Genomic DNA, 24,151 nt, shown 5'->3' on the forward strand with positions numbered 1-24,151 from the left:
TACCTCTGGTTACATACTTAATTAGTTCTGGAGGTTTGTTCTTAACCTGAAACCGTTCTTAACCTGAGCTACCACTTTGGCTAATGGGGCCTCCCGCCGCCGCCGCACGATTTCTGTTTTCATCCTGAGGTAAAGTTCTTAACCCGAGGTACTACTTCCGGGTTAGCAGAGTCTGTAACCTGAAGTGTTTGTAACCTGAAGTGTTTGTAACCCGAGGTATGTCTCAGAGCACTATACATTAGCTCCACCCCACAACCGGCCTGTCTCATGAGTCTAAGGGAAAGAGCCAAAGATGTTCTTTTCCTTCCTCTTGTTTGGGATTCCCTTAGGCTACAGAAAGCAATACTCAAACCTTGCTCTGAAAGATGTTGAAATATACTCGGAGTCAAGTGTGGATTTCATGCTCTTTATTCAGCTCATAGTAGCGAGGAATGGAAGTTCCCCCAAAACGTCTGCTTTATATACATTAGTTACACAATGGGCCCCACGTGATTGGCTAATTACAGGATACTCCTGTATGCCAATCAGGTTGCGGATTCACTTCCACCTGGAGCTGGATTGGGTGGCTCCTGCGGACCAATCAGACTGCTGCATTCTGGATCCTATTGTTCTAGGACCAATCAGACTGCTGCATTTTGGATCCTATTTAACTCAATACATAACAGGTGTGTTCTCTAAGTCAGGGAAAATCCTGGTATGTACAGAATGATATTGAAGGTGTTTACTGGATGCAGTGTTTACTGGATGCAGAGGGCCTGAGAGCCTCACAGCACTTATTTTGGAATTGCCCCAATGAATAAACTGCAGCAGAAGTGGCTTGAAAATGGTAGTCTCTTGGTGGGCTTGTCTAAGGGAAAGTAATAGAGGAAGAAAATGTGAAGGTAAGTGCTCTCCACTTTGGAGGTGGGAAAAATAAGACTGTAATAGAATAAAGTGAAGGAGCCTGTAGGAACTGTAGGAGCATATTTTTAAAGTACCTTATTCCCTAAACTGAGCAAACTAATTTGAAATATTCAAATGATTTTAATGAAACTGACTTTCAAAAACCAAAACCAGAACCTGGCAAAGTATTTTTTTGCCAGTGTTCCCATCTCACCCACAAATTGGGTTCCAGACTTTTTACACCCCTAAACCCACAGTTATGTACAAAAATATTGTACCTAAAATAAGTATCTAAAATTGATGTTCGCTATATGATGCAGTCAGCTAAAACGAGTCAAAGTTAAAAGGAAATGCAAACAATGGGTTTTGTAATATTGTACTAAGGCAAGGCGGCTATTAAAATGAAGATTACATACAACATAAATTTTACAAGGGAAGCCATATCACAAACCTCTTCCTTGTTTTTTAACTCCAAATTCATGTGCCCCAAGAATAAATAAAAACCACGGGGAGTGAAAATCTTCTTGTCATTGAACTGTCTGGAATTTCAACTTCTGTGGACAATCCCTTTTTCCTGCAAAAAGTTATACATTGGAAGAGTAACAGGGTACAGAAAAATGATGAGAAATAGACATGTATTGTTAGGGGGAAGTGACTGGAAGCTATGGGGTGAACACAAATAGAGGCCTGTTCAACAGTTACTGTATATTCTGGCATATAAGACTACTTTTTAATCCAGGAAAATCTTCTCAAAAGTTGGGGGTCGTTTTATACGCCGGGTGGAGAATCTGTGGTCGAGTATATCTCAAACTCTATATTTCAACTGGAAAAGTTGGGGGTCGTCTTATACGCCCAGCCGTCTTATACGCTGGAAAATATGGTAGTTTTATGGAAGGGCCACTTTGGAGAGGGGATGAAGCTCCCCTCCATGATCCCAGAGAGGCTTGCGAGTTAACCCTCTTGCTATAATAGTCTCTTGTTTTGGGGTTGGCAACTGGTGACAAGTCATCACTCTTCAGAGAGACACGTGACCCTGGACTTCCCGTTGCCAAGGTCTTATATATAGCCAGGTTATAAGCATCACCTTCAAACCACTTGAGGGTTTTTCACAAACAATGTCTTCATGGTTTCCACCTATGTAACAGAAATCTGAACTACAAATGTATCACTTGAACTGACATCAGGGTTTTTAAAAATTAAAACCCAAGTGTAGAGGTCCTTAATCTGAATCAGAGCCACGGTTCAAGGGTGTGAGAGGTTTACTCTTCTGAGATTTCAGCAGGCATTGCTCATGCTTCAGTCCTCTACAGCAGGCATGTCCAGGTCCCCAGAGACTGCAATCTACTCCATATATATATATCCAGGATTGACCGGGGACACAATTAAACACAGTGGGGTGTATGTCTGAGTATGCCTTGGTACACTTTGACCTGAAAACTCTAAGACGCTAATAGCTGAGGGAGAATACTGAAACAAGGCCTTGTCCTGGCGTTGTCATCTCATTTGTATTACAAACCTCAAGGAATAAAACTTACAAGAGACTTGAATAATTTATATCTATCAAATCGTTATTTTGGCTTGAGTCCTTGGTGTCCTTTTCGCTTCTTTTCCTGCATGGTGTTAACAACAGCCAGATTTCTTGTTATTTACTGAGCTTGGATCCTAGAGCAATAGGCAGGTAGGATCCTAGAAGGCAGCAACCTGATTGGTCTGCAGGAGCCGCCCAATCCGGCTCCAGGAGGAAGTGAATCAGCAACCTGATTGGCCTGCAGTAACAGTCCAATCAGGCTCCAGGAGGGGAGTTGAACCAGCCAATCACATGGGACCCATTGTGTAAATAATGTGTATATAGCGAGAGGTTTGGGGGGAAAGCACTCACTCACTGTTGACCTTGAGCTGAAATAAAGAGCATGAAATCAACATTCAACTCTGAGTATATTTCATTTCTCCATCATCTTAGCAGACAGAAACTATTCTGTACTTTGTTTGCGCAAAAGATGTGGTTGTTCTGTGTAATATGAGACCATATTACCATGGTTTGCGAAATTCAGGAGGTGCCAGTTGGGGGAAACACTGATGAGGAGAAATAATTGAATTTAGGAAGGGAAAATAAAGCCCCACCCCTTTACAACATGAGTTTGGGCATTTTGGATGAAATTGTGTGCAGATTTCCAATTCCTCCCATTTTTATTTTTATTTTTGATACAGTACTTCTAGTTTTACTTCATTCCCACTAAAGCTATAATAAGCAACAATTTAAAATTTAAACCATACCATCATTATAGCCTTTACTGAGAATAATGTTCAGCACAGAGTAACTCCCCTGTAAAAAGCCCACAAAACCCCATGACTGTTCCTTTAAAGTTTTATATTACAATGATTTACAGGTTGAAAAAGTTTGTTATGTACCCTACCAAGCATGAAGGTTACCTGTTGGGTGTCAGCCAATATTTAACTTCCCAGTGAGATTAGGTGTAAGAATACATTTACTTTATAGTTAGATCAGTACCAGGCAATTATTCAGCAGCACAAGATGGAATGTTCTTCTAGCTGATGGTTTCTCTGTTCTATTCAAGAGTATCACAATACCGTTCACGTATAACCTTTGTTGCTGTGAATTTCTTTATACAGAAGCACAGAGGAGGTAAGTTTCTAGTAACAATGACTGATTTCCTTTAAAGCTTTGATTTAAAATTAAACAGGAAAAATAGTAGATAGAAAGGAACTGATGTGAAAATGAGAAATGCTTTGAGATGTGAAGCCAGAATACATAAGGTGAATAAGCACAGAACATAAAAATAAATGTAAAAGTGCTTTGGTATATGTAGGCAGGGCCGGAGCGTCCATTTAGGCGAACTAGGCAATTGCCTAGGGCGCCAAAATGGAGGGGGCGCTGGCCAGGCTTGGGCAGGGGGGCGGGGCGGGGCGGGCCAGCAGCAGCTTCTCCGCTGTAGCGGAGAGGTGCTGCTTGCCCCCTACACCACCCCCCGGCTCCCGCTAAAGCAGGATTTGGCGGGGGCGGGGGGGGGGCGGGACGGGCGAGCAGCAGCTTCTCCGCTACAGCAGAGAAACTGCTGCTTGCCTCTCCACCACCCCCACCTCCCGCTAAAGCAGGCTTTGGCGGGGGGCGGGGGGCGCCAGAAGGTGGTTCGCCTAGGGCGCAAGAAGCCCTAGCACCGGTCCTGTATGTAGGCAAAGTATACGTACCAATGAAGGCATAATTAGATCAAATACTGTAGCAGAAAAGTAAATTGCTATAGGCTAGGGACAGTACCCTAATTCTGACCAACAATCTCTAGAAATCCTTAAGCTACAATTAGATCGGATGACATTTTGATAAATGCAATATACAATGTTATGTTGCTTACGGCTTTTTTTTTTAAAGCCTCCTAGATAGCAGAAACCCTTTTGCTGCAAGAATGATTAAGTGACATTCTACAACTTTTGCATGTTGACAGCCAGAACGAATTGCAGCACCCCACTCACATGTTAATAGTTTAAAATCCATGTGCCTAGAACAGAAACTGGCTTACACCTATTTTTAAAGCCAATTTTCTATAGGTGGCAATGATTAACACCACATTCCGACACTATGCCCAGTGCTGGTATAGGGTGTGCATAAAGTAGTTCAGGCACCAGAAGGCATCCCTGTGCCACTGTTCAATGGACAGGTAGAGTTACTTTTAATCATACAGGTCATCAGGCCCTCTGTGCCAGTGGGGGCATGCAGATCTCTTGTCATGTGGGGTGACTGAGAAGCCTGGAAGGGATTTGTGTTGGGATCCAACACTTTCTCCAAGAGCTTAAAATGCATATATAATCTGATTAATATACACAAGGTCATAAGATAGAATGAAGTCAAGTAATGGCAGTAATGATACTTGGGCCCCTCCTTAAAAAAAATGGCAAGCCTGTCAGGCAGTGTCTTGCTTAAGGCCACCCAGTGGCTGAGTTGAAATTTGAAGCAGAGACGCTACCTTATAGCCTAGGTAGCAGGCACACTATACCTTAAAAGCACATTGCCTGCATTCCCTCAAAGAAATCTGGGCACTGTCGTTTGTTAAGGGTTGTTGGGAAATGTACCATCTGTGAGGGGTAAACTTCAGTGCCCAGAATTCTTTGTGGGAAAGAAAGCGCTTCAAATGTTCATTAAAGGTATACATAGTGTGTATGTAGCCTGTAACTAAACGCCATGCTTCATCAGTTAAAAGCTGTGTCATCTTTTAATCATAATATTTCAGCAGAATCTTGTTCATCAGGATCATTCATTAATACATGCCTACCTTATGAATCCTAATTTGTCCCTATAATTATATACTTTTTAATGTAAATTGATCTTCTATATTTGTATTGAGACATTTGATGTACTGAGTGATAACCAAACCCGGCATGAATCAAATCCCAAACTTCCTACTTAATTCTGATCCTCTCTAATGCTTGCAATAAGATTATCTAAATCTTTCTTCCTATGTACTCAACAATATAATTTTTTTACTCTTAGACTTTTTAAAATCACAAGTGCATTTCAAGTTCAAATACAAGAAGAATGAGAAGGGACTAATTAATAAGTTTTTTTTAAGACAACTGCCTCTTTATGCCTAATATACCGGTACATAACTTGATATTTCTGTGGCCCGATGTGCTTTTGAGCTTACAAAGCAGAATCCCAGTGATTCTAGTCTGCCCCTCACTACATAATTTCTGTTCCATACGTAGTATCAGCATAGCTACATAGATTTTCATTTCTGTGATTCCTTATACTGAAGAGCAGGCATAGGCAAACTCCGGCCCTCCAAATGTTTGGGGCTACAATTCCCATCATCCTTGACCACTGGTTCTGCTAGCTAGGGATGATGGGAATTGCAGTCCCAAACATCTGGAGGGCCGGAGTTTGCCTATGCCTGCTGAAGAGAATTTCATATGCCTCTGGGGTGTTGCTAGATGCTTAAAGGACTTGGGTCACACACCCATGACACACAATTGTATATGTTAATTTTTATATATAGATGCCTCTGGAAAATTAAGATGGTGAATAGCTGGCATTTCAGCAGCACTATACCCAGCAGCCATCTTATCAGCAAAGTAAAAAAAAAAAAGTTTAAGAAAGGGAAAGCGACAAGAGCAATGAGCCACACCACAAAAGACCTGGGACTTGGGACATCCCTTAACAATGCCCCAGTATGCCCTTCTCCCAAGAGAGTAGCAAATGTATGATTCTCCAGTAGGAAGATGACTGATGCATGCTTTTGTGTTTAATGACAGTTCACTGAAAATATGGCCACATTACAGAACTTTACAAAGGCTCTGGAAGATACTTTCAGGAGGACATTCCTTGATTACATGAATAACTGGCGAAGAAATACCACAGTTGAAGAAAATACGTTGCAAGGAAAACTTGATGCTGAAAACTTAAATTATGTCATTATGTATCTCATGGTGATGATTGGGATTTTCTCCTTCATTGTTGTGACGATCTTAGTGAGCACTGTGAAATCAAAGAGACGAGAGCACTCTGATGACCCTTATCATCAATACATTGTGGACGACTGGGGCAACAAGCTCAAAAACCAGACGCTGCTCCACCATGACCATAAATGCACCATCCATGAAAATACTGGTGCAAAGGATCAAGCAAGCACCCAGACTGCTTGATCTGTGCGAGAAATGGCCATTACCTGAATAAAGTAGTACTGGAGAATTCTGTGTGTGTGTGTGTGTGTGTGTGTGCTATTTGGCCAAACTGCGGGAGGCAGTGGAGGATAGGGGTGCCTGGCGTGCTCTGGTCCATGGGGTCACGAAGAGTCGGACACGACTGAACAACAACAAAGTGATTTTACCTTTTAAAAAATATAAATGCTAAACAATATCATATTGTACAGAAACCAGTCTTTCCAAACAGGGTGCTCTCCAGATATTGTAGAGTGCAACTCCATCATCAGCAAATACTTACAGGCAAATGTGTTATGCATTTTGAAGTCTATATGACTAATGTAGGAAGAACCTTGTTTGTTTTTAAGGTTGCAGGCAGTACCGGGTAGCAGTTTTGAGACTCTTTAAGTGACGGAATGACTCAGTGAAAACTACAGTACAAAAAATGTTGCCGCTGCTTTACTAAACAAGATGGGAGAAGACATCCAGCCACCACAATAGTATTTTCAGCCAGCTTCCCCGTTTTCAGCTGTTCCAACCAACCTACCCAACTTCTATAAAAAGCTGAACCAAGCGACACAGTCATCATCAAACTTACACAGTTCCATTTACAGTCCATTGTGCTACTTCATAATCAGAGACTGGTATTTCCCAATCATAATAACAAGACCAGGACATCCTACAAACTTGCTTGCAAACGAATCGTAGCCGCTTTCACTCATCATCATATCATGAACATCAGAAGCAAAACCTGCAAGGCTCTGTCTCAATATTAACCTTCTTTAATGAATCTGTGCATGTGGATTTCAACACTCTGCACATTTGATTGGTTTTTTTTTATATGTTATGATTTAAATTGATTACAGTATGTCAGCTGCTTTGAAGCCAAAAGGCAGGGCAGAAATAATTGCATAAATAAACAAATGATATTCATTCATTCATTCATTTTGCCTCTTAGTAGTGTTGTGGGCTCCCTACTTTTCCTAACAATTATTATGAACATTATTACTAGCATTTATAAACCTTTAGAGTGACCGACACTGATTCTGTCCCATATGCCCAGATTAGTGGACTCATCTATTTGTCATGGATAATTTTGAAGATTTTAGTATCCCAAAAATTCTAATTAGCTGCAGTCACATTCCTGGTGACCATAGACGCCTTACTGCAAAATGCACAAATGCAGTTTTCTGCATGCCACCCTTAAGCTTTGTTCAAAATGCTGTAAATTGAATTTCAGCCCTATTATCTTACTGATCCTGCTAGGGTTTTTGCCATTTAGCATTTTCATTTCATATTTGAACTGGCTTTATTATATCAGAATGTGTATCCCAACATTTTGAATTAACGAAAGTACTAATTCCTCTTTAAAAAAAATTAAATTAATTTTCACAATTAAACATTATCATTACATAAGTATAAAAGAAACCACACACACACAAGAAGGAGAAGAAGAAAGCATTTCCCCGCAATATTAAATCCACATTTTGGGATTACTCAGATCCCTCGACTTCCCTTTAAATTTGGAGATAATTAAAGATAAGGAAATTATTTATATGTATAAATTAAGGTAATATAAAAGGACCAGGGGAAGGAATGGAGGGAAGTACTAATTCCTCTCTGAATAAGCTGTCTTGCATATCTAACAGTTGTATAGTCACTCCCAAGAAAACATTAAAACGGGTCTCTTCATATATTACTTATTCATTAACATACTTCCTTGTCATAGCGAGAAATTTTCCTAGTTACCGGTACATCGCTTGTGAGCACAACTTCCTGAGTCACGCTGCATTCTCCCCGCAGGACTTGGGATGAAAGGGTTAAAATCTAGTTTTAAATTATTGACGCGCTGTGTGACGTTTTTCCAGACAGCAAAGCCTTCTGGGACTTGTAGTTTGTAGCCTTTTCCTGTGTTGAACGGCTGATTGTAAGGTAGTGTGGCTTTTAAATCACAAAATTCGTGACGTTGCTAGGATTGTTTGTAATAGTTTTTCTTCTAAATGTTAACTTTAATAACTCATGCAAGTTGGTGGCGTTATGGGCCTTGTTTTCAATATTTTGACCTTGAAAGAATCATGATCGTTAAATGTCTATTACGTTTACAGTCGTGCTGCACCTTTGAGCAGCGATGCCTTTAATTCTCTGAACCTTTACTTGCAAGTAAACTCCGGTGAAATCTGAGACACGTTACTTCGGCGAGCATGCATAGGATCAGATTGCACAATGCACATTAAAAGCGGGGTGACTGAAATTCTCTTTTTTTTCTGGTTGCATAATTTGCACAAGGGTGGGAGTTCCGGGACAGGACACTGCAGCTTCCTTGCTCCTCGGTTGGTCTGCTACTACGCTGCCGTGTGTCATCCTAACTCAGATTTAAGGTTTATCTCCTCCAGATAAGCCATAATAACCTTAGTTACAGCTTGTCGTTTGTCTTGAGTAGAGCAAAGCACCCACAATCTCTTCTATGGGAGTCCATGTGTTCATGCTAAGCCATGGTTTGGTCTGCAGACTAGCTCTGTATTAGATGCAAAAGCCCATTTTAAAATGTAGCTATGCTTATCTGTAATGCAGGCGAGGAAGTGCATCTTTTTGCACTCAGAATTTACAGAGCTAGGGAGAAGAAAACTTCACTCCTTCCTTTGGTATCCTATGCTGCTCTGATGCTATTGAAAAAGTTTCTATCTGCATAAGGGCATTTAGTTGGCTAGTTGTGAACATGACCAGTTAATTGATTGGTTTCCCAATCTATTTAAATATTGTATGCTTATGTATTTTATTTATTTAAAATGTTTTCATACTGCCTTTCATTAAAAAAAACCATAATAATAATATGATTTCATAATAATACATTTCATTAAAATTACAGTAACATCACTGCTGGTGCATGTCTTCTAGCAGAGGGAAAGTGATTCCACAGGTGCAATGCCACAACCAAGAAGGCTCTACCACTGGTTATTGTAAAAGTATATTTGAACAGACATGAGGACCTCACTGGCACATGTCAGTGCCACGTTAGCAATTAGCAACTTTAGCGTTGGTGTCAATGTGAAGAGAACAGTTGCAATATGCTTCAGATAAGCAGACATATAGCAGCAGTGGAGAACCTTTGGCCCATGAGGCTATTTCCCCAAAACTGCACCGATCTACCCCACTCCTGACACCAGGTGGGAGGCAGGTAAAGTCATGGCCTTCCTTTAGAAGTGTGTCATAATGACATCAGGTGATTGACAGGTAAAGGTAAAGGGACGCCTGGCCATTAGGTCCAGTCGTGTCCGATTCTGGGGTTGCGGCCCTCATCTCGCGTTACTGGCCGAGGGAGCCGGCGTACAGCTTCCGGGTCATGTGGCCAGCATGACAAAGCCGCTTCTGGTGAACCAGAGCAGCGCACGGAAACGCCGTTTACCTTCCCGCCGGAGTGGTACCTATTTATCTACTTGCACTTTGATGTGCTTTTGACACTAATGAAGCTGTGCTGATGTGAAATGCTAGGAGAGAAAGAGCTCTGAGATGGCACTGGGAGAAACAACCAACAACTTCATTGTTCCCCAAGGTGATAATATTAACCCACCCTAAATTGTTCTTCCCAAAAGCTGTTATCTCCCCCCTCCCCACCTTTTATTTATTTAAAGCACCAATAGCAGGTTAACTACATGCATCTGCATGCAATGTGCTGGCAGATTTTTAGTCTGACACGTGAACCTTATTGTTGCATGTCATGTGAAGTTTTAACTGTCCTGATTCACCCAGCTGGAATCTGTAAGAAGGAAATAGGGTGACTGGCTGTTATAATTTATTATATTACTAGTGCTTTAAACCCGTTAAATTAACAGGCGCTAGAACATATGTGGTGAAACATTTTTAAAAACAGACTGCTCGCCCGCCACTTGTAATGGCCGCTGCTGCTTAGAAGTACGTCCACGTGAGCGTGCACCCGCCGCGTGCCCGTGCACACCCGCCGCTTCAACAGTTTCGCCCGGCCGCCCAAAGTCTCTGCGTTCCAAGTCCCAACGGCTGTCCGTGGGGCACATGCGCAGTAGCGCAATCCCACGGACACAGGGACTGGACGCAGAGACACTTGCACTTTATTAGTGTAGATTCAGCATTTTAATCTCAGATTTTATAGTAAGCCCAGACACTAAGTCTAGTCTCCTTTTGCTGAGAGATACTGTATAACTTGGGGACAACAAACCATAATGGGTTTGTATCTAATTACTTGTATCTACACTTTATCTGACTTTTTAGTGGGGAAACAAACACGATACCAGGGCTTTCAAGATAGTACTTACCGGTAACCTTGAACACAGAACATGTAAGGTTTCTCTTTAAGCTGCTGATATCAGTGTAAAGAATTCATACTTCTGTTAACGTATCAAGTGGAGGATCTTACTTATCAGACACACAATTTTTTTCATCTCTTGTTTTCTGCCTAGGGCTTTTGCTGACACATACAAACAATGGTGTTTTAGGAAATGGCAAAAGGATTTATCGAAATTTATTTGGCAAGGGAAAAAAACGAGAATTAAATACAAGATTCTTATTGACTCTAAAGAGAGAGGTGGTTTTTCCCTACCGGACTTGCGCTTGTACTTCGAAGCAGCTGCCTTTTGTTGGTTAAAGGATTGGTTTAAGTTGGAAAACACAGATCTGTTGGATTTGGAAGGACATGACAATGTGTTTGGATGGCACGCATACCTTTGGTACGACAAAGTAAAGGCCCATAAGGCTTTTAAAAACCATATAATTAGAAATGTCTTGTATCAGGTTTGGACTCGCAATAAAGATTTATTGGAGAGAAAGACCCCCAACTGGATTTCGCCAGTGGAGGCGAAGGCCCATAAAAGACCCAACATGCCTGCGAAATGGTTGAAATATGCAGATATATTACAACAAGAAGGTCAAAGCTTTAAGTTAAAAAGCTATGACCAAGTAAAGGAAGGGGTGTATGATTGGTTGCAATATTATCAAGTAAATGAAGTCTTTAAAATAGATAAGAAAGTTGGCTTTCAGGTAGAAAAATCTAAGTTGGAAACAGAACTCTTGGATACAAACTCCAAAAATCTCTCCAGGATGTATAATTTGTTGTTGGAGTGGTATACGAAAGATGAATTGGTAAAATCTGCAATGATTGACTGGGCAAAGGATGTGGGACATAACATTTTGTTCTCAGATTGGGAAAGATTGTGGAGGGAAGGTATAAAATTTACTGCTTGTAATTTGTTAAAAGAAAATGTGATGAAGATGATTTACAGATGGTATTTGACACCAGTTAAATTAGCTAAGATGTATCATGGATTGAGTAATGAATGTTGGAAATGTAAGAAAGTAGAAGGTACCTTCTATCACATGTGGTGGACGTGCCCAAAGGTTAAGGACTTCTGGGAGAAGATATATAATGAGTTGAGAAGAGTGTTTAAATACACATTTTCTAAAAAACCAGAGGCCTTCCTATTGGGTATCTCCAACCATGAGATACACAGAAAAGATAAAGTGTTCTTTATGTATGCCACAACGGCTGCAAGAATTTTAATCGCTAAATACTGGAAGAGTGAGGAGTTACCGACCGTAGAGGAATGGCAAATGAAGATAATAGACTTTATGGAACTCGCAGAGCTGACCGGGAAGCTTCGTGACCAGAGGGAGGAGGTGGTGCAAGAAGACTGGAAGAAATTTAAGGACTATTTGAAATATCGTGAAAGACTGGATGTTTGAGTGAAATCAGCTGAAATATAGGCATTAGCTATACATTGTTAGATATTAGGATATAAGAAGGAAAGAGTGAATATGAGTAGAAGATAATATAATATAATTAAATAAGATGTTGTTATTGATGTGTTGAAATTAAGAATTAGATATAGAGACAAGAAAGGTTTTAACCAATAAGAATTATTATTATGACTGTGTATTAGACTGATTAAGAAACTGCTAAAATAGATTCATTAAGTACGCAGATAAGGGAATGGGGGAAGTCCTATAACAAGATTAGAAATAAGGATATAAAAATTAAAAAAAAAAATTCTTTTTTGCATTGTATTGTTTTTTGACTGTTTTTGTGTTTTTTTGTTTTGTTTTGTATGTTTCCTTTTTTGTAGTGTAGTTTTGTTGTTGTGTATTTTTCTTTTGTGTGTTTTGAAAAACCCAATAAATCTAATTAAAAAAAAGAAAGAAAACAGTATAAGAAGCAGTGTAAGCTGGAGAGAGAAGGTACTAGAAACTGCAGGTCATCTTGCACAGTGGGTGATTTCAGAATAAATGTGCATGCTGCAACTGTAGTCCTAAGCACACTCACTTGAAAGTAGATTCCCTTGAAGTCTAGGAGTTACTTACTTCCAAATAGGTGGTAAGCATCAAATTGTAAATTGGATAGAAATTTGGGGGAGTAAGGTCCATGAAAATGTTCTGAGTCAAATAAAAACACTTCACTGTTGAAAAAAATCAGAAAAGTAAAGAGAAAATTATATTTCCCCTCCCGTTACTGGCATTTTATTTTAATAAAAGCACTGCTGATTTTTTTGCTCTGGGATGAAAAAATCATGCATGCTGGGGCAAATGTGAGAGGAAAATGTTTCTGGTCTCATTAAAAAATGAAGACTCTGGAACACTGACAGAAACACTTTTCAAGTTTAATAGCCTGGATGTTGCTTCTGGGGCCTGATTTTCTGTTTTTCCCGAGCTTCCATTATTTATTTTTCCTATTTTGTTCCATACACACAGAGTGGTTTTGGATTCCCTAGCCTTTAACTTCTTCTTCTGCTCTTTCATTTCTCTCCTTCACTGTTAGAGCCAGACAAATTCAGCCAAGCCACTAAAACAGATGGGAAAGCCCCAGTTTTTGGCCCCCAGGCATCTTGTGGGCAGCTTGGTGGTTAATATACCAAATTTGGAGACCCTCTAGTACACCATCTAGCCAAGCTAGTGGATTGGGGCCAAATCATTCTTTTTAAATTATACCCACTTAAATCATATGCCTGGGTAGACTTGCTGAAACCGAAAGATTTTTGGCAGGTGCCAAAAACAACACAGTGAAGGTGTCTGTCTGTTATCAATGGCCAGGGAGTTCCAAATAGTATATGCTTCCAAAAGATCAATTTCTTGCAAGTGCAAAGCTAACATTATGCAGCACTTGTAGAAGTGCCAGTTCTACAGATCTATGCAGTTGAGTGAGCACATATGGGCATCCACACGTTTGAATGTTTCCCCACATTAGATACCTCCTATACCTGGGAACTGTACCTCCCAAAGGTTGCACAAGGATTTTCTTAATATGCCCACTTCGTACATAGAGGAAGGACATTCAACTATACAATACCCTGGATGCAATCTGAATGAATTCAGTCCCAGGCTGACTGGAATACTTTATGCTGCATATATAGACTGACTCTGCCTTCAGTAGCAGTAAATAAAATACAGTCAACTTTCCGTGGAATCTTAACTGGCTTGGTTTCCTTATGTTTTATCTGGAGTTATAGTTTCATGTGGAAGGAATACTTTCATTCATTCAGTATTAAAACGGGATCAATTCTGGTAATTAATGTTCAAGTTCTGAGAGCTTTGCGCTGGGTTTATAGAGGTTCCTCATTCCCACACCTAATTCTCCACACTCTTAATTGCCTCTCAGACGGATGCCAACAATAGACCTCACAGTCCATTTCCTCCTGTTTGTTGCACTAGAGGAATGACATACACCACCACACAATCACCCACACTTGTTGTTTCCCCCTTGCTAACTCTTAGACCTTGAATTTCTACTGTTAAAACTTTAATGTATTTATTCCGCAGAAAACTACCAAACCATGACCCGGATCCCGAAAGTTAGTCATGACTTCCTCCTGTTGCTACCACTTGCCCTTCCCCTGAAGTTAGTTCATAGACCCACTTACCTGGGAGAAAGCTCCATTAAACATCGCGGAATTTACTTCTAAGTAGACTTGTATGGTATTGTGCTATTAACTCCCGTTGCTTTTATTAGGACTTTGTCACAATTAACAAACTCACAATGTAGCCAGTGTGGCTTTTTTAGCTGAATAGTTTCTGGAATTTTCAACAGGTGGAAAGGGATTGCCCTATACAGCTATGGCACCTGTCTCCAACCAGTCAATTCTCTGCTTTCGTTACACTCCCAACTGGTTGTTGTTCCTGTCACTCAGCAGATAAACACTTTTTATTATATCTTAGGACAGATTGGCTGGATATTTTTGTCAGGTGATCCTCCCTCCAGTAGTTTCTCATATATATCAGAGGCACAAATAAACTATCTGAATTTCTTATTTTTCAGGTGGCATTTTTTACTCCACTCGTTTCTCATAAATCTGACCAGCACCGTTTGCTTCTGCCTGAGGTGTAAGCCTTGACATTGTTGCTGAATCAAAATGTGGCTATTTAACTGGAAGGTGAGGACCCTTAATATGTAAAACCTTGCATGCTACTTTCTAAACCAAAGAGGAAGAAATAGTTCTGTATGTTTTGTGTGGATGGATGACTCTGTCAAAGAACAATCCTCGGTTTAACAGGAACATATACTTGCATATTCCAATACCTGCACTTTTCTATTATGTGAATTCATTGCTGTGCAAGTGTAGTCAGTCAGCAGTTGAGAAACAAGTTAATAGTCTTATAATTTAATATTTTCATCAACAGTAAAAATAAAATACAATTATTTGCTGCAGGCAGTGTTGTTGGGTTTTGCTTTTTGTTTTGCTTTTTTTGCACCCAAGTTCCCTTACTATTATCTTGTTTTATCAGCTGCTGATAGACTACAATTTGCCTCAGTGGGTGAATGGATGCATTAGGCTCTTTGGTCTTATGCTCTCTGTCTGTGCCCTTTCCTAGTCCTGCCATTAGACAGATAATATCTGCATTCCTGTGGGTTTGATGCATGCGAGCCTCTCCTTGCCACTTACCAGAAAAGAATTTCACATGTCTTGAACTGTAGCAGATGACAGTTTAAAAAATGTGTGTATGTGTTGTTGTTATTATTTCCATTTTAGGCACTGGAAAATTTCCCACTGCTAATGTACATTTTAGCAGCTAAAACATTAATCCTTTGCTTGGCATTTGCTGGGGCAAAAATATACCAGAGGAAAAGGCTTGAGAAAAAAATGAAAAAAGAAGAGGAGGAGAATCTGAAAAGGGAAGATAAAAAAGAAAAATGAAAAGTCTTAAGAGGTATGGTCTGACTGGAAAGAATGCTTGAAGTGTTTCTTGTCTGACTCCATTCACCACTATGTGTGTAAAGCAGCCTTCACTAACCTGGTGCCCTCCAGATATTTCAGACTACAACTCCCATCAGCTCTAGCCAATGCTGACTGGGACTGATGGGAACTGTACATCTACAAAACAAAGAAGTACCATGAGAGCCATACACTATGAACCAACCTGGACCCTGCAGTAATAATCTGAGGCCCTTCCTCAGGTGGTCCCTCCACAAGAGGCCCCGAGGGCAGAGAATGGGCTTTTTCTGTGATGGCTCCCCATTTGTGGAATGCTCCTCTAGGGAGGCTCATTACATGCCAGGCAAAACAATTCTCTATAACTGGGCCTTTGGCTGATTGAACATTCTATGGCCTTTTAAATGGGTTTGTGTGTGTGGGGTGGGTTTACTGGTTTGTTTTAGTTTTATTATGTATTTTGATGTTCTCATTTTGTATTTTTATGTTGTGAACTGCCCTGTGATCCTCGGGTGAAGGGTGGAGTAAAAATGTAGTAAACGATAATAATAAATATAAAACTTTGCAAAATTACAGTTAAAAGGGAATAAAGCTTTCCTTAACATGTAAAGTTTTTCAAAGGCATACACCTTTTGCCTGCCCTCTCACAAGCTCTTTTGTACAAGATTGTAGCTTACAGGCCACCCACCAATTGTCAGATAGAGTGGTACGTGGTATATGCAGGTCCGTTTCGTGGCTGCCCACCTCAAAAAATGGATCATTAATCCGAGCAGGGGACAAGTTGGCTGAGAAGCAGCTGCAAGGGAGGGGGGAAATACCAAGTAGAGGATGACCAAACATCTCCCCCCACCCCCCCACCTGCTGGTTCTCCCCTGCAGATCATATCCTCTTGGCACCACTTTATTGGCATCCCAATATATGAAGTGGCAGTGGAGCACGAAGTTCCATCCTAAGGTGTGTTATGACCTAGTGAATCACACAATCCTAACAGGAATATAGGAAGCTGCTTTGCATTGAGTCAGACCATTAGTACACCTGTCTCAGTATTGTCTACATTGACTGACAGTGACTCTCCAGGTGTTCCCAGAATTTCTTGGAGTGTCCTGAGTGTTAATCAGATGATCTGCCCCTGAGCTGTGGCCCTTCCCACAAATGTCCTGAGACACACACATGGGAAGACTGCTGCTGTTTTAAAAAATCAACTACTGCAAATATAACTCTTCCTTTTGTGTGCGCAGAACTGTAGCTGTTTGGCAGCTTGCTTGGATTCCTTTCCTAGGAGAGTTTAAGACTTCACTGAAACCGAATGCTGTGCCAGAGAAACTTCATTCCCCAAGAGGAACATACAACAGTGTGTTGGATTTTTATATTATTATTATTTTTCTGGTATAAGTAAGAAGAATATCCTGTCAGCTATTTATATAATAAAAGCTCTGTTTGTAAAACTGATTTAGTGTTGCGTATAGGAAATGGTACATGTAAGGTTGCTATGATAGAAGGGATTGTCTAATGAAATCTTTCCCTGAAAGCAAGATTTACTTATGAGTTGAATTGCTAACCTTCCGCATTTTCCACCCACAGGTTCTGATCTAGCTAAAGTTGGGTATGAATCCCATTGAGAACAATTGGACTTGAGTTAGTCCTGTCCGATCCACTGGTTTTGAAAGGACTGTGTCATTACCTAAATTTAGCTGGGATCGGAATTTTGTTTGGAGTAGAATAATCAGGAAAGTAAAATTTTACATTTGGTTTAAAAGGCACCATTTCCCTCACCCACAACATTGTGTTTCAAACTCAGGTTTGAAAACTTAAGTATGAAAATCCAGCTGTCACCTATCTACTTTTAACAACTTTCTTTTGCACTGCGCAAAACCTTAAAGTCCATTTAAATTATTGGGTTTCTGAGTAGGTCTGTAAGGCTGCAGTCCTGTGAACTCATGCTTGGAATAAGCCCCATTGGACACAGTAAAACTTACTTTTGAGTAAACATGCACAAGCGTGTGTTGTATGCCTGATTTCTGCATGAGAGTTAAGCATTTACGGAACTGCTGTTGCCATCTGTGGCACTTTAAAGTGTTTAACTTTGAGCAGTTCTTCAAGTTCTCTTTATAAATTGTAAGGTTTGCTAGAAGAGTATTTTTTTTAGGTTGCTTGAGTAATTACAGTTAAATTGATGTCTGTACTAGATAGTGGATTTAACTAGGATGTATTAGGAATGAGTTTTATTCCATTTTTTTTAGTAAGAAACCCACTGGTTGTTTATTATTATTATTATTATTATTATTATTATCATCATCATCATCATCATCATCATCATTGTTCAGAGCCAGGTTTGTTACAACCCAGTGTCAAAGTCTAGAGAAAGTTCCATGCTGTAGCAAAAAGTTGCCTTCATGAAAATGGGAAAACTTTGATGAGCCTGTTTATAATTCTGCTGAGTAAAACTGCAGGCAAGGTGTAAAAACTGTGAGAAGTGTGAGCAACTGATAGGGAATAATCTGTGTTTTACCAGCGCTGCCACTGCTGTGCCTGTCTTCAACTGGCCAGAAGGCACTGTCTCCCTGTCACTAAGTGGGAAAAGGGATCCCTGCTACCCAATGTATTTTGTTTGGGTAACAGGTTGGAGAGGCCTCACTCTTTTTTAAAAAAACAAAACAAACAAACAAACAAACAGAAAGCCACAAGAAATGGCAACAGAAGCTACATAGGAATATCATTTTTAGTACATAAATAGTGTGAGGCCTATATCTATCTATCTTTGCTGCCATCCTGTGGAAATATGGTGAACTGCTATAACTGGCAAGACTGGATAGGATGATTCATGCTAAACATAGACAAGTATGATTACAATATGCAGTATACACATGCAGCCCTATAAAAGCTTGGTAGCAAACTTCATTGAGCTCAGTCAGGCGTACTTCTAAGTTAGCCCTGATTGCAAAAGACCTGTGGGCCACTAGTGCCCCTTCCAGTCTATCTGCCTATCTGATCCTGCCCCACCAGAGAATTCCAAATACCTATTTTTTTCTAGTCCAACCATCTAAGGCCTGCCGAAGCCCATCAGAAATGCAAATAAAGATGGGAGCAATGTCTACATCACTATGTTTGTATTGCTTTTCTCCTTGGATTAAGAAGTATGTGATAGAGTCTATATCCGCAGCATTGTAGCCAGTCAGCTGTGCTGCAGCCATGACCAACCACAGATTTTTATTTTTATTTTGAGGGGTGCAAAATAAACACACATGCATTCACACACACATAACTAGCATTAGTGAACATGCCTACTATTTCTGGTATGTATTTATTTGTTTCATACAATTTATATACTGCTTGACTGTTATAAACCACACACTCAGAGCTTCGACATCAAGAACAAGGGAAACTCCAAGTGCATTTCAGTAATCCAATCTCTTAAGTCCCCAATATATGCCATAAACTTGATGGTCTCCCCGAAGGAGCTGGCCATTGAATGGGATATCATCTTTACTCATCCAGCTCTTAGCTGATGATACACAGGCTGCACATTCAAAATATTGATATGGTTCCTGGATTAAATTTTTTGGACAGCTCCTTCTTCTAATCCATTTCTGTCTCATCTAGATTGCTATTTTCATTCAAAATCATGTGAACTACAGGTATTTGGGGATGAGTATTTTAGAAAGGAACCTGAGAAACGGGTGTCTGGCGTTGGATGAAACTGTGACAGTTGGCTGTAGGTGGTTTTCAGATGAAACCACCGCTAATTCAACAAGAAGAACGGCAATTTCACCAGTTTGTTCAAGTGCAATATGCTCTGCTGGCAGAACATAGATATTACTTGGCATGACTCTGTTATTAGAAATACAAAATTATGAAGTGTTTCCCAAAATCTTGGAAAGTATTTCATGTGCATTATCTTAGCAATCATTACAGCACCTTGGAGATTAGTCCTGCAATGTCTCCCAACTTTATACTTACAGTCTGAGATTGAGAGATTGGTAAACGGAGTGGTCCTGAACACCAACAAACCACCTTGAAGGTGCTGTAGCAATCAGACCCTGTATCGGGAAGTTAATAATGTTTGATGCTTTGTTGTGTTTTATATATTCTGTAAGCCGCCCAGAGTGGGTTGGGAAACCCAGTCAGATGGACAGGGTATAAATAATAAAATTACTATTATCATTTTATTGGGGTTGTCTCAGGATCTAGTGGATCCTAGGCTGTTTCAGCCCCTCACCACCCCTGGAGTGCCCCACCTAGGGGATTTCTTTGGGCTAAAGCCAGTGGGAATTCTTCTAGTGCCACTTCTGCCTGCCTGCATGTTTGGCTGATGGAATGGGGGACTCCAAGTTGGAAGTATGATTCTTGTCTCGCTCTGTGGTTGAAGACCAGTTTCACAGTCTCCTCCCTCTGCAGTTCAGCTAATCTTATTCACTACCTTTTGTCTCTCTTGAGTTTCTGCAGATATGTCCTCCTCATACCTAGATTGAATGAAATCTCTCTATTTGAATGACACTTATAAACCCAGCACCATATTGCTTAAAGTCGCCTTAAAACTCTTGCTTTTATTCACCATTGCTACCGTCGATTTAGAATTATAACTCAGAAGGAGAATCGATGTACACATTTAGTAAATCAGCTAGCCAATTTTCAATCATTTAAAAAAAATATGGATGGGGAAAGGTTTAAGTAAACTTATCCAAGTAGTAGTTTTCCCATCTGCGCACTTTGTTTACTGCTATCTTCCACTTGTTTGGGCTCATCTTCTCAATTCCTTTCCCAAGCAGATCACTGAAGAGGATGCACTGGTATGAATAGGTCTTCTCCAAAGTTGTCAGGGAGAACTCCTTTCTGTTATTGATAATAAACCATTTCAAAGAGGACCAGGCGGCATCCATAGGGTGGAGGTGGTTGTAGGGGAAAGGCACTGAGAGAAGTTCATGACCTGTGGCCTTGGCAACTTCAGGACAGCACTTGATGCTTGAGAAAAAAGGGAGAGGTGTAAACTGTGGTTCGCTTATTTCCACCTCCTGAGTGGACTCATCAATTTTCACTCTCGGCTGCCTTTTTTCTTTGACCACAATGGCACACTTCCCATAGGTTATCGACAGGAAGTCACAGAGTTCCTGAAAGACATCTTCTGGCTTGTCTAGGGGCAAGTCATCCCTTAGAAACACTCTGTATCTCCATGGTACCCACCCTTGACAGTTGCCGGCATGTACGACTGTCCATACAGGCCAGTTGAGGTCATCTTCATGAGGAACCTTTTCCCCTGTTATTAGACTTTCTGAAAGATCAGTTTCTCCTAAAAAGATGGTGTTGTAGCCTGTAAGTTGCAACTCTCTTAGGGTTTTTAAATATTGCAGGCATTGTTTCCTTGTACTAGCATCGAGAGAAGTCCGGTGGATGATGTGCTTTAAAAGCGGGTTTACAATGCGAAACATCTTGTACCTTCAGGTGAAATTGAAGTACACACAAAGTTCTGATGGTGTCCAGGACAATGATGATCTCACAATGGATTTCATTGCATGTGTTATTCATTAGCATCTTTAAAAAAAAACCACAGCCTGAATTATGCATTCACGTTTTAGCTGGGTAAATCATGGAGAAAAACAATTGTCATGCAATTGTAAAAATAAATAAATAGTTTTTATTAGAGTGAACACAATGTTTATCACATAACTAAAGAGCTGCTTCTTTCATTTTCAAAATTAACCACTGTGGGTTTGACCAGCCACTGCTGTTTCTGTCAATATCTGCCATTGTCTCTTGTCAAAAAAAGATGGTCAAGGGGTAAAGGCACTAAGAAGAATTTGCAGAAAACATCATCAATCAACCACACACCACTAAATGAGGAATTTTGTGCAAAAATAAAAAAGCATCCACATTGGGGCAGTTTCGCTCAATGCTTCTGGTTTTTCTACAGTAGGGGAAAAAGGGGGATAATGAGGGGAATAAATTGGAATAACGACCTAAAAACAAAAATGTCACATGAATCCTTGGAAACAACAGCAATGAAATGAACAGTAGCGAAAGCATTACAAATTGCATAGATCAGTGCTACTCAAAGTTGTGGTCCATGGACCTCTGCCAGTCCACATGAGCCATCAGTTGCTGGTCCATGGTGACTCCACCACAGCCCAGGGTGGGTGGGATGCTACAGGGGCTGAATATGATACCAGTCTCTGGCACACTGGGAAAAACAACTGTTGGCCCGCTATGTCAGATAGTTTGAGAATCTTTCATGATTTACTTACCTCTCCCCCATTTGTCTGGCAAGCTGGCTGGCTCATTCCTAGCCAAGTTATGTGAGTCTTATTACTGAAGTGACTGTATACCTTCCCACAGTAGAAAATGTTTATCAAAATATGAAGCATTCCATAAGCTTGGAAATTAAAAAAATGCAGCCTGCTATAGGCAACCAAGCCTAAGTGTGAGTTGTGCATTCGCTGTTCACTGATCCCTATTGGAAAAGTACCGGGATCAGAGTAATATGAACAATTAAAGCTCAAACAGGTAATGTGAGGAATCAACCCCTTTAATAACTTTCTTCCCAGCTGAGTCCATTGACATGGATATATTATTCCAACATTATGGGATTATTTTATGAATGTGATGTGATTGTAAGATTCAGGTGGCACAGGTGCTGAAATTTGCTTCCCATGGCCTCATTAAGACTGGTATATGTGGAGACACTAATTGGATCACAAACAGACCTTTGCACATATTAAAAATGTGCATGGGTTGTATGTGTTTAGGCGTTCTCTGTACAGATGCCACCTGCTGCCAGTTGCCTGTACAAAGAGCCAATCAGTGGGCAAAGGTTAAAGGTGAGGCAGAGGGCACAGCCCTGCTCCCCTCTCCGCAGTCAGCCTACTCACACATCGCACACACACCGAATGTGTGTAAATGGCTATTGTCACTGACAATGCTGCCTGTGACATTTAGCGATCTCGTTAATGTATCCATAGGTCCTGATTAATAAGGCCAATGAAGATTCTTGGTTGGCAGAAAGGACTTGCAATGTTTTGTTTGTTTGTTTGTTTGTTTTGCAAAGGATATGGACTAAGAGAGTATTGAAGAGGTGGAAACTGGGAGATACATGGGTTATGAGTTTGTGGGTGCCAGATCACTATAATCTCTGGACCCAACAAGTGTTACAATTTAATTAAGGCTTGGGGTGCTAAATTGTGCGCCTCATACTTCTAATCCCTGGAAGATTTAAAAGATAATTAAGACAGACTAGTTTTCCCTGAACTGATAGCCTGAGTGATGGGCCATTAAGACAATAAAGGATCAAAGAGCATGGTGTGAGGTGATTACTGGGTAGAGCCTCTCTCCCTCAATGGATAAAGCCAGAGCATAGGTTAGAGAGTTAGAGTTAGGAGTAACGTGACGTAGAAGTAAAGTGGGAACACACAAGACCCTTTTTGGCTGTTGATGCTGTGTAGCCCTCCATCGTAGGCTCAGAGTGTATATATAAACCATATACAGTATCCTAAATATACCACAGCATGGGTTGGCAAACTAAGTCCCGCGGGCCAGATCAGGCCCAATTGCCTTCTGGATCCGGCCCACAGGTGGTCTGGGAATTGCCGCGTGGATCGCCAGCATGCCCATTCTTTCCCTCTCCCTCACACAGCGGTGCCTCCTCCTCCCTCCTTCTGGCCTCTCCCTGCCCTGCCTAGAGGAGGAAGGGGTCTGGGCTTTGTTGGTGCCAGCAGCAGCAGCGCTCAAGCGGCCATCATTTTAAGCAGCCCTTTTGCGCGCCGCTCATCATACCTCCACTGCTGCTGCCAACCCCTGCCATTCACAAGACACAGGTAAGCAGCCACTGGGGCTCGTGGTGCTCTTGCATCATTCCTCCCCCCCCCCAAATATAGTCTGGCTCCCCACAAGGTCTGAGGGACAGTGGACTGGCCCCCTGCTGAAAAAGTTTGCTAACCCCTGTACCACAGTCTCCGATGTGCCAAAAGGAAACTTGAACCCTTGGATAAGCCCCTGGAACCTGTGCTGCTCAGAGATTGGGCTGGCATAAAAACACTATGTTCCAAAGGAGGAGGAATTGATTTAGTAATTTGTCTTCTAGGCATTTGATTGCTCCAGAGATCTCTATTTTAGATAAGGAACTTAGTTCCCACACCTACTTAAATACAATGCTTTTGAGTAAGTATAAATCATCACAGCGTTTTAAGGCAGATCGGAGTGTACATGTCTACTCAATAGTAAGTCGCACTGAGTTCTGGCCCTACCTGGAGATGCTAGGAAATTAACTAGGGTCCTTCTGTATGCAAAGCAGATGCTCTGCCGCCGAATTATCCCCACCATTGTACTCCAAATACCCTAGTTGTGCAGACTGTAAAAGGTAGACGCTGGGAGTGGTGGCAAGACATACGTATTTCAGGGATTAGGTAAACTGGATGTACACTTGGCCCTCTTCAAAACAACGAGGTGGATGGTATGCTCTTAGATCCCAC

General features: G+C 40.9%; 3 protein-coding genes across 6 annotated transcripts; 2 read left to right on the forward strand and 1 right to left on the reverse strand.

Moving 5' to 3' along the window:
* Positions 1–3,372: 3,372 nt before the first annotated feature.
* On the forward strand, positions 3,373–6,572 carry KCNE2 (potassium voltage-gated channel subfamily E regulatory subunit 2). The gene is made up of 2 exons (XM_033145844.1): positions 3,373–3,526; positions 6,145–6,572. Exon 2 carries the CDS (start codon positions 6,157–6,159, stop codon positions 6,532–6,534), a length of 378 nt encoding a protein of 125 aa, XP_033001735.1. The 5' UTR covers positions 3,373–3,526; positions 6,145–6,156; the 3' UTR covers positions 6,535–6,572.
* A 1,830-nt stretch (positions 6,573–8,402) lies between these two features.
* SMIM11A (small integral membrane protein 11A) lies at positions 8,403–17,144 on the forward strand. Of its 4 annotated transcripts, none has more exons than XM_033146975.1 (4): positions 8,403–8,463; positions 14,804–14,918; positions 15,516–15,693; positions 16,934–17,144. In XM_033146975.1, the coding sequence occupies exons 2-3, from the start codon at positions 14,898–14,900 to the stop codon at positions 15,678–15,680; spliced, it is 186 nt and encodes a 61-aa protein (XP_033002866.1). In that variant the 5' UTR covers positions 8,403–8,463; positions 14,804–14,897; the 3' UTR covers positions 15,681–15,693; positions 16,934–17,144. The 4 variants fall into 4 exon arrangements, with proteins under 4 accessions (XP_033002866.1, XP_033002869.1, XP_033002868.1 ...); XM_033146978.1 differs by lacking the exon at positions 8,403–8,463 and adding an exon at positions 8,674–8,691; XM_033146977.1 differs by lacking the exon at positions 8,403–8,463 and adding an exon at positions 12,773–12,868.
* A 3,069-nt stretch (positions 17,145–20,213) lies between these two features.
* FAM243A (family with sequence similarity 243 member A) lies at positions 20,214–21,226 on the reverse strand. The gene has a single exon (XM_033146980.1). The coding sequence runs from the start codon at positions 21,116–21,118 to the stop codon at positions 20,360–20,362; it is 759 nt and encodes a 252-aa protein (XP_033002871.1). The 5' UTR covers positions 21,119–21,226; the 3' UTR covers positions 20,214–20,359.
* Between the last annotated feature and the right edge of the window lie 2,925 nt (positions 21,227–24,151).

The sequence above is a fragment of the Lacerta agilis genome, chromosome 4 (assembly GCF_009819535.1).
Source record: "Lacerta agilis isolate rLacAgi1 chromosome 4, rLacAgi1.pri, whole genome shotgun sequence".
Taxonomy (NCBI): Eukaryota; Metazoa; Chordata; class Lepidosauria; order Squamata; family Lacertidae; genus Lacerta; species Lacerta agilis.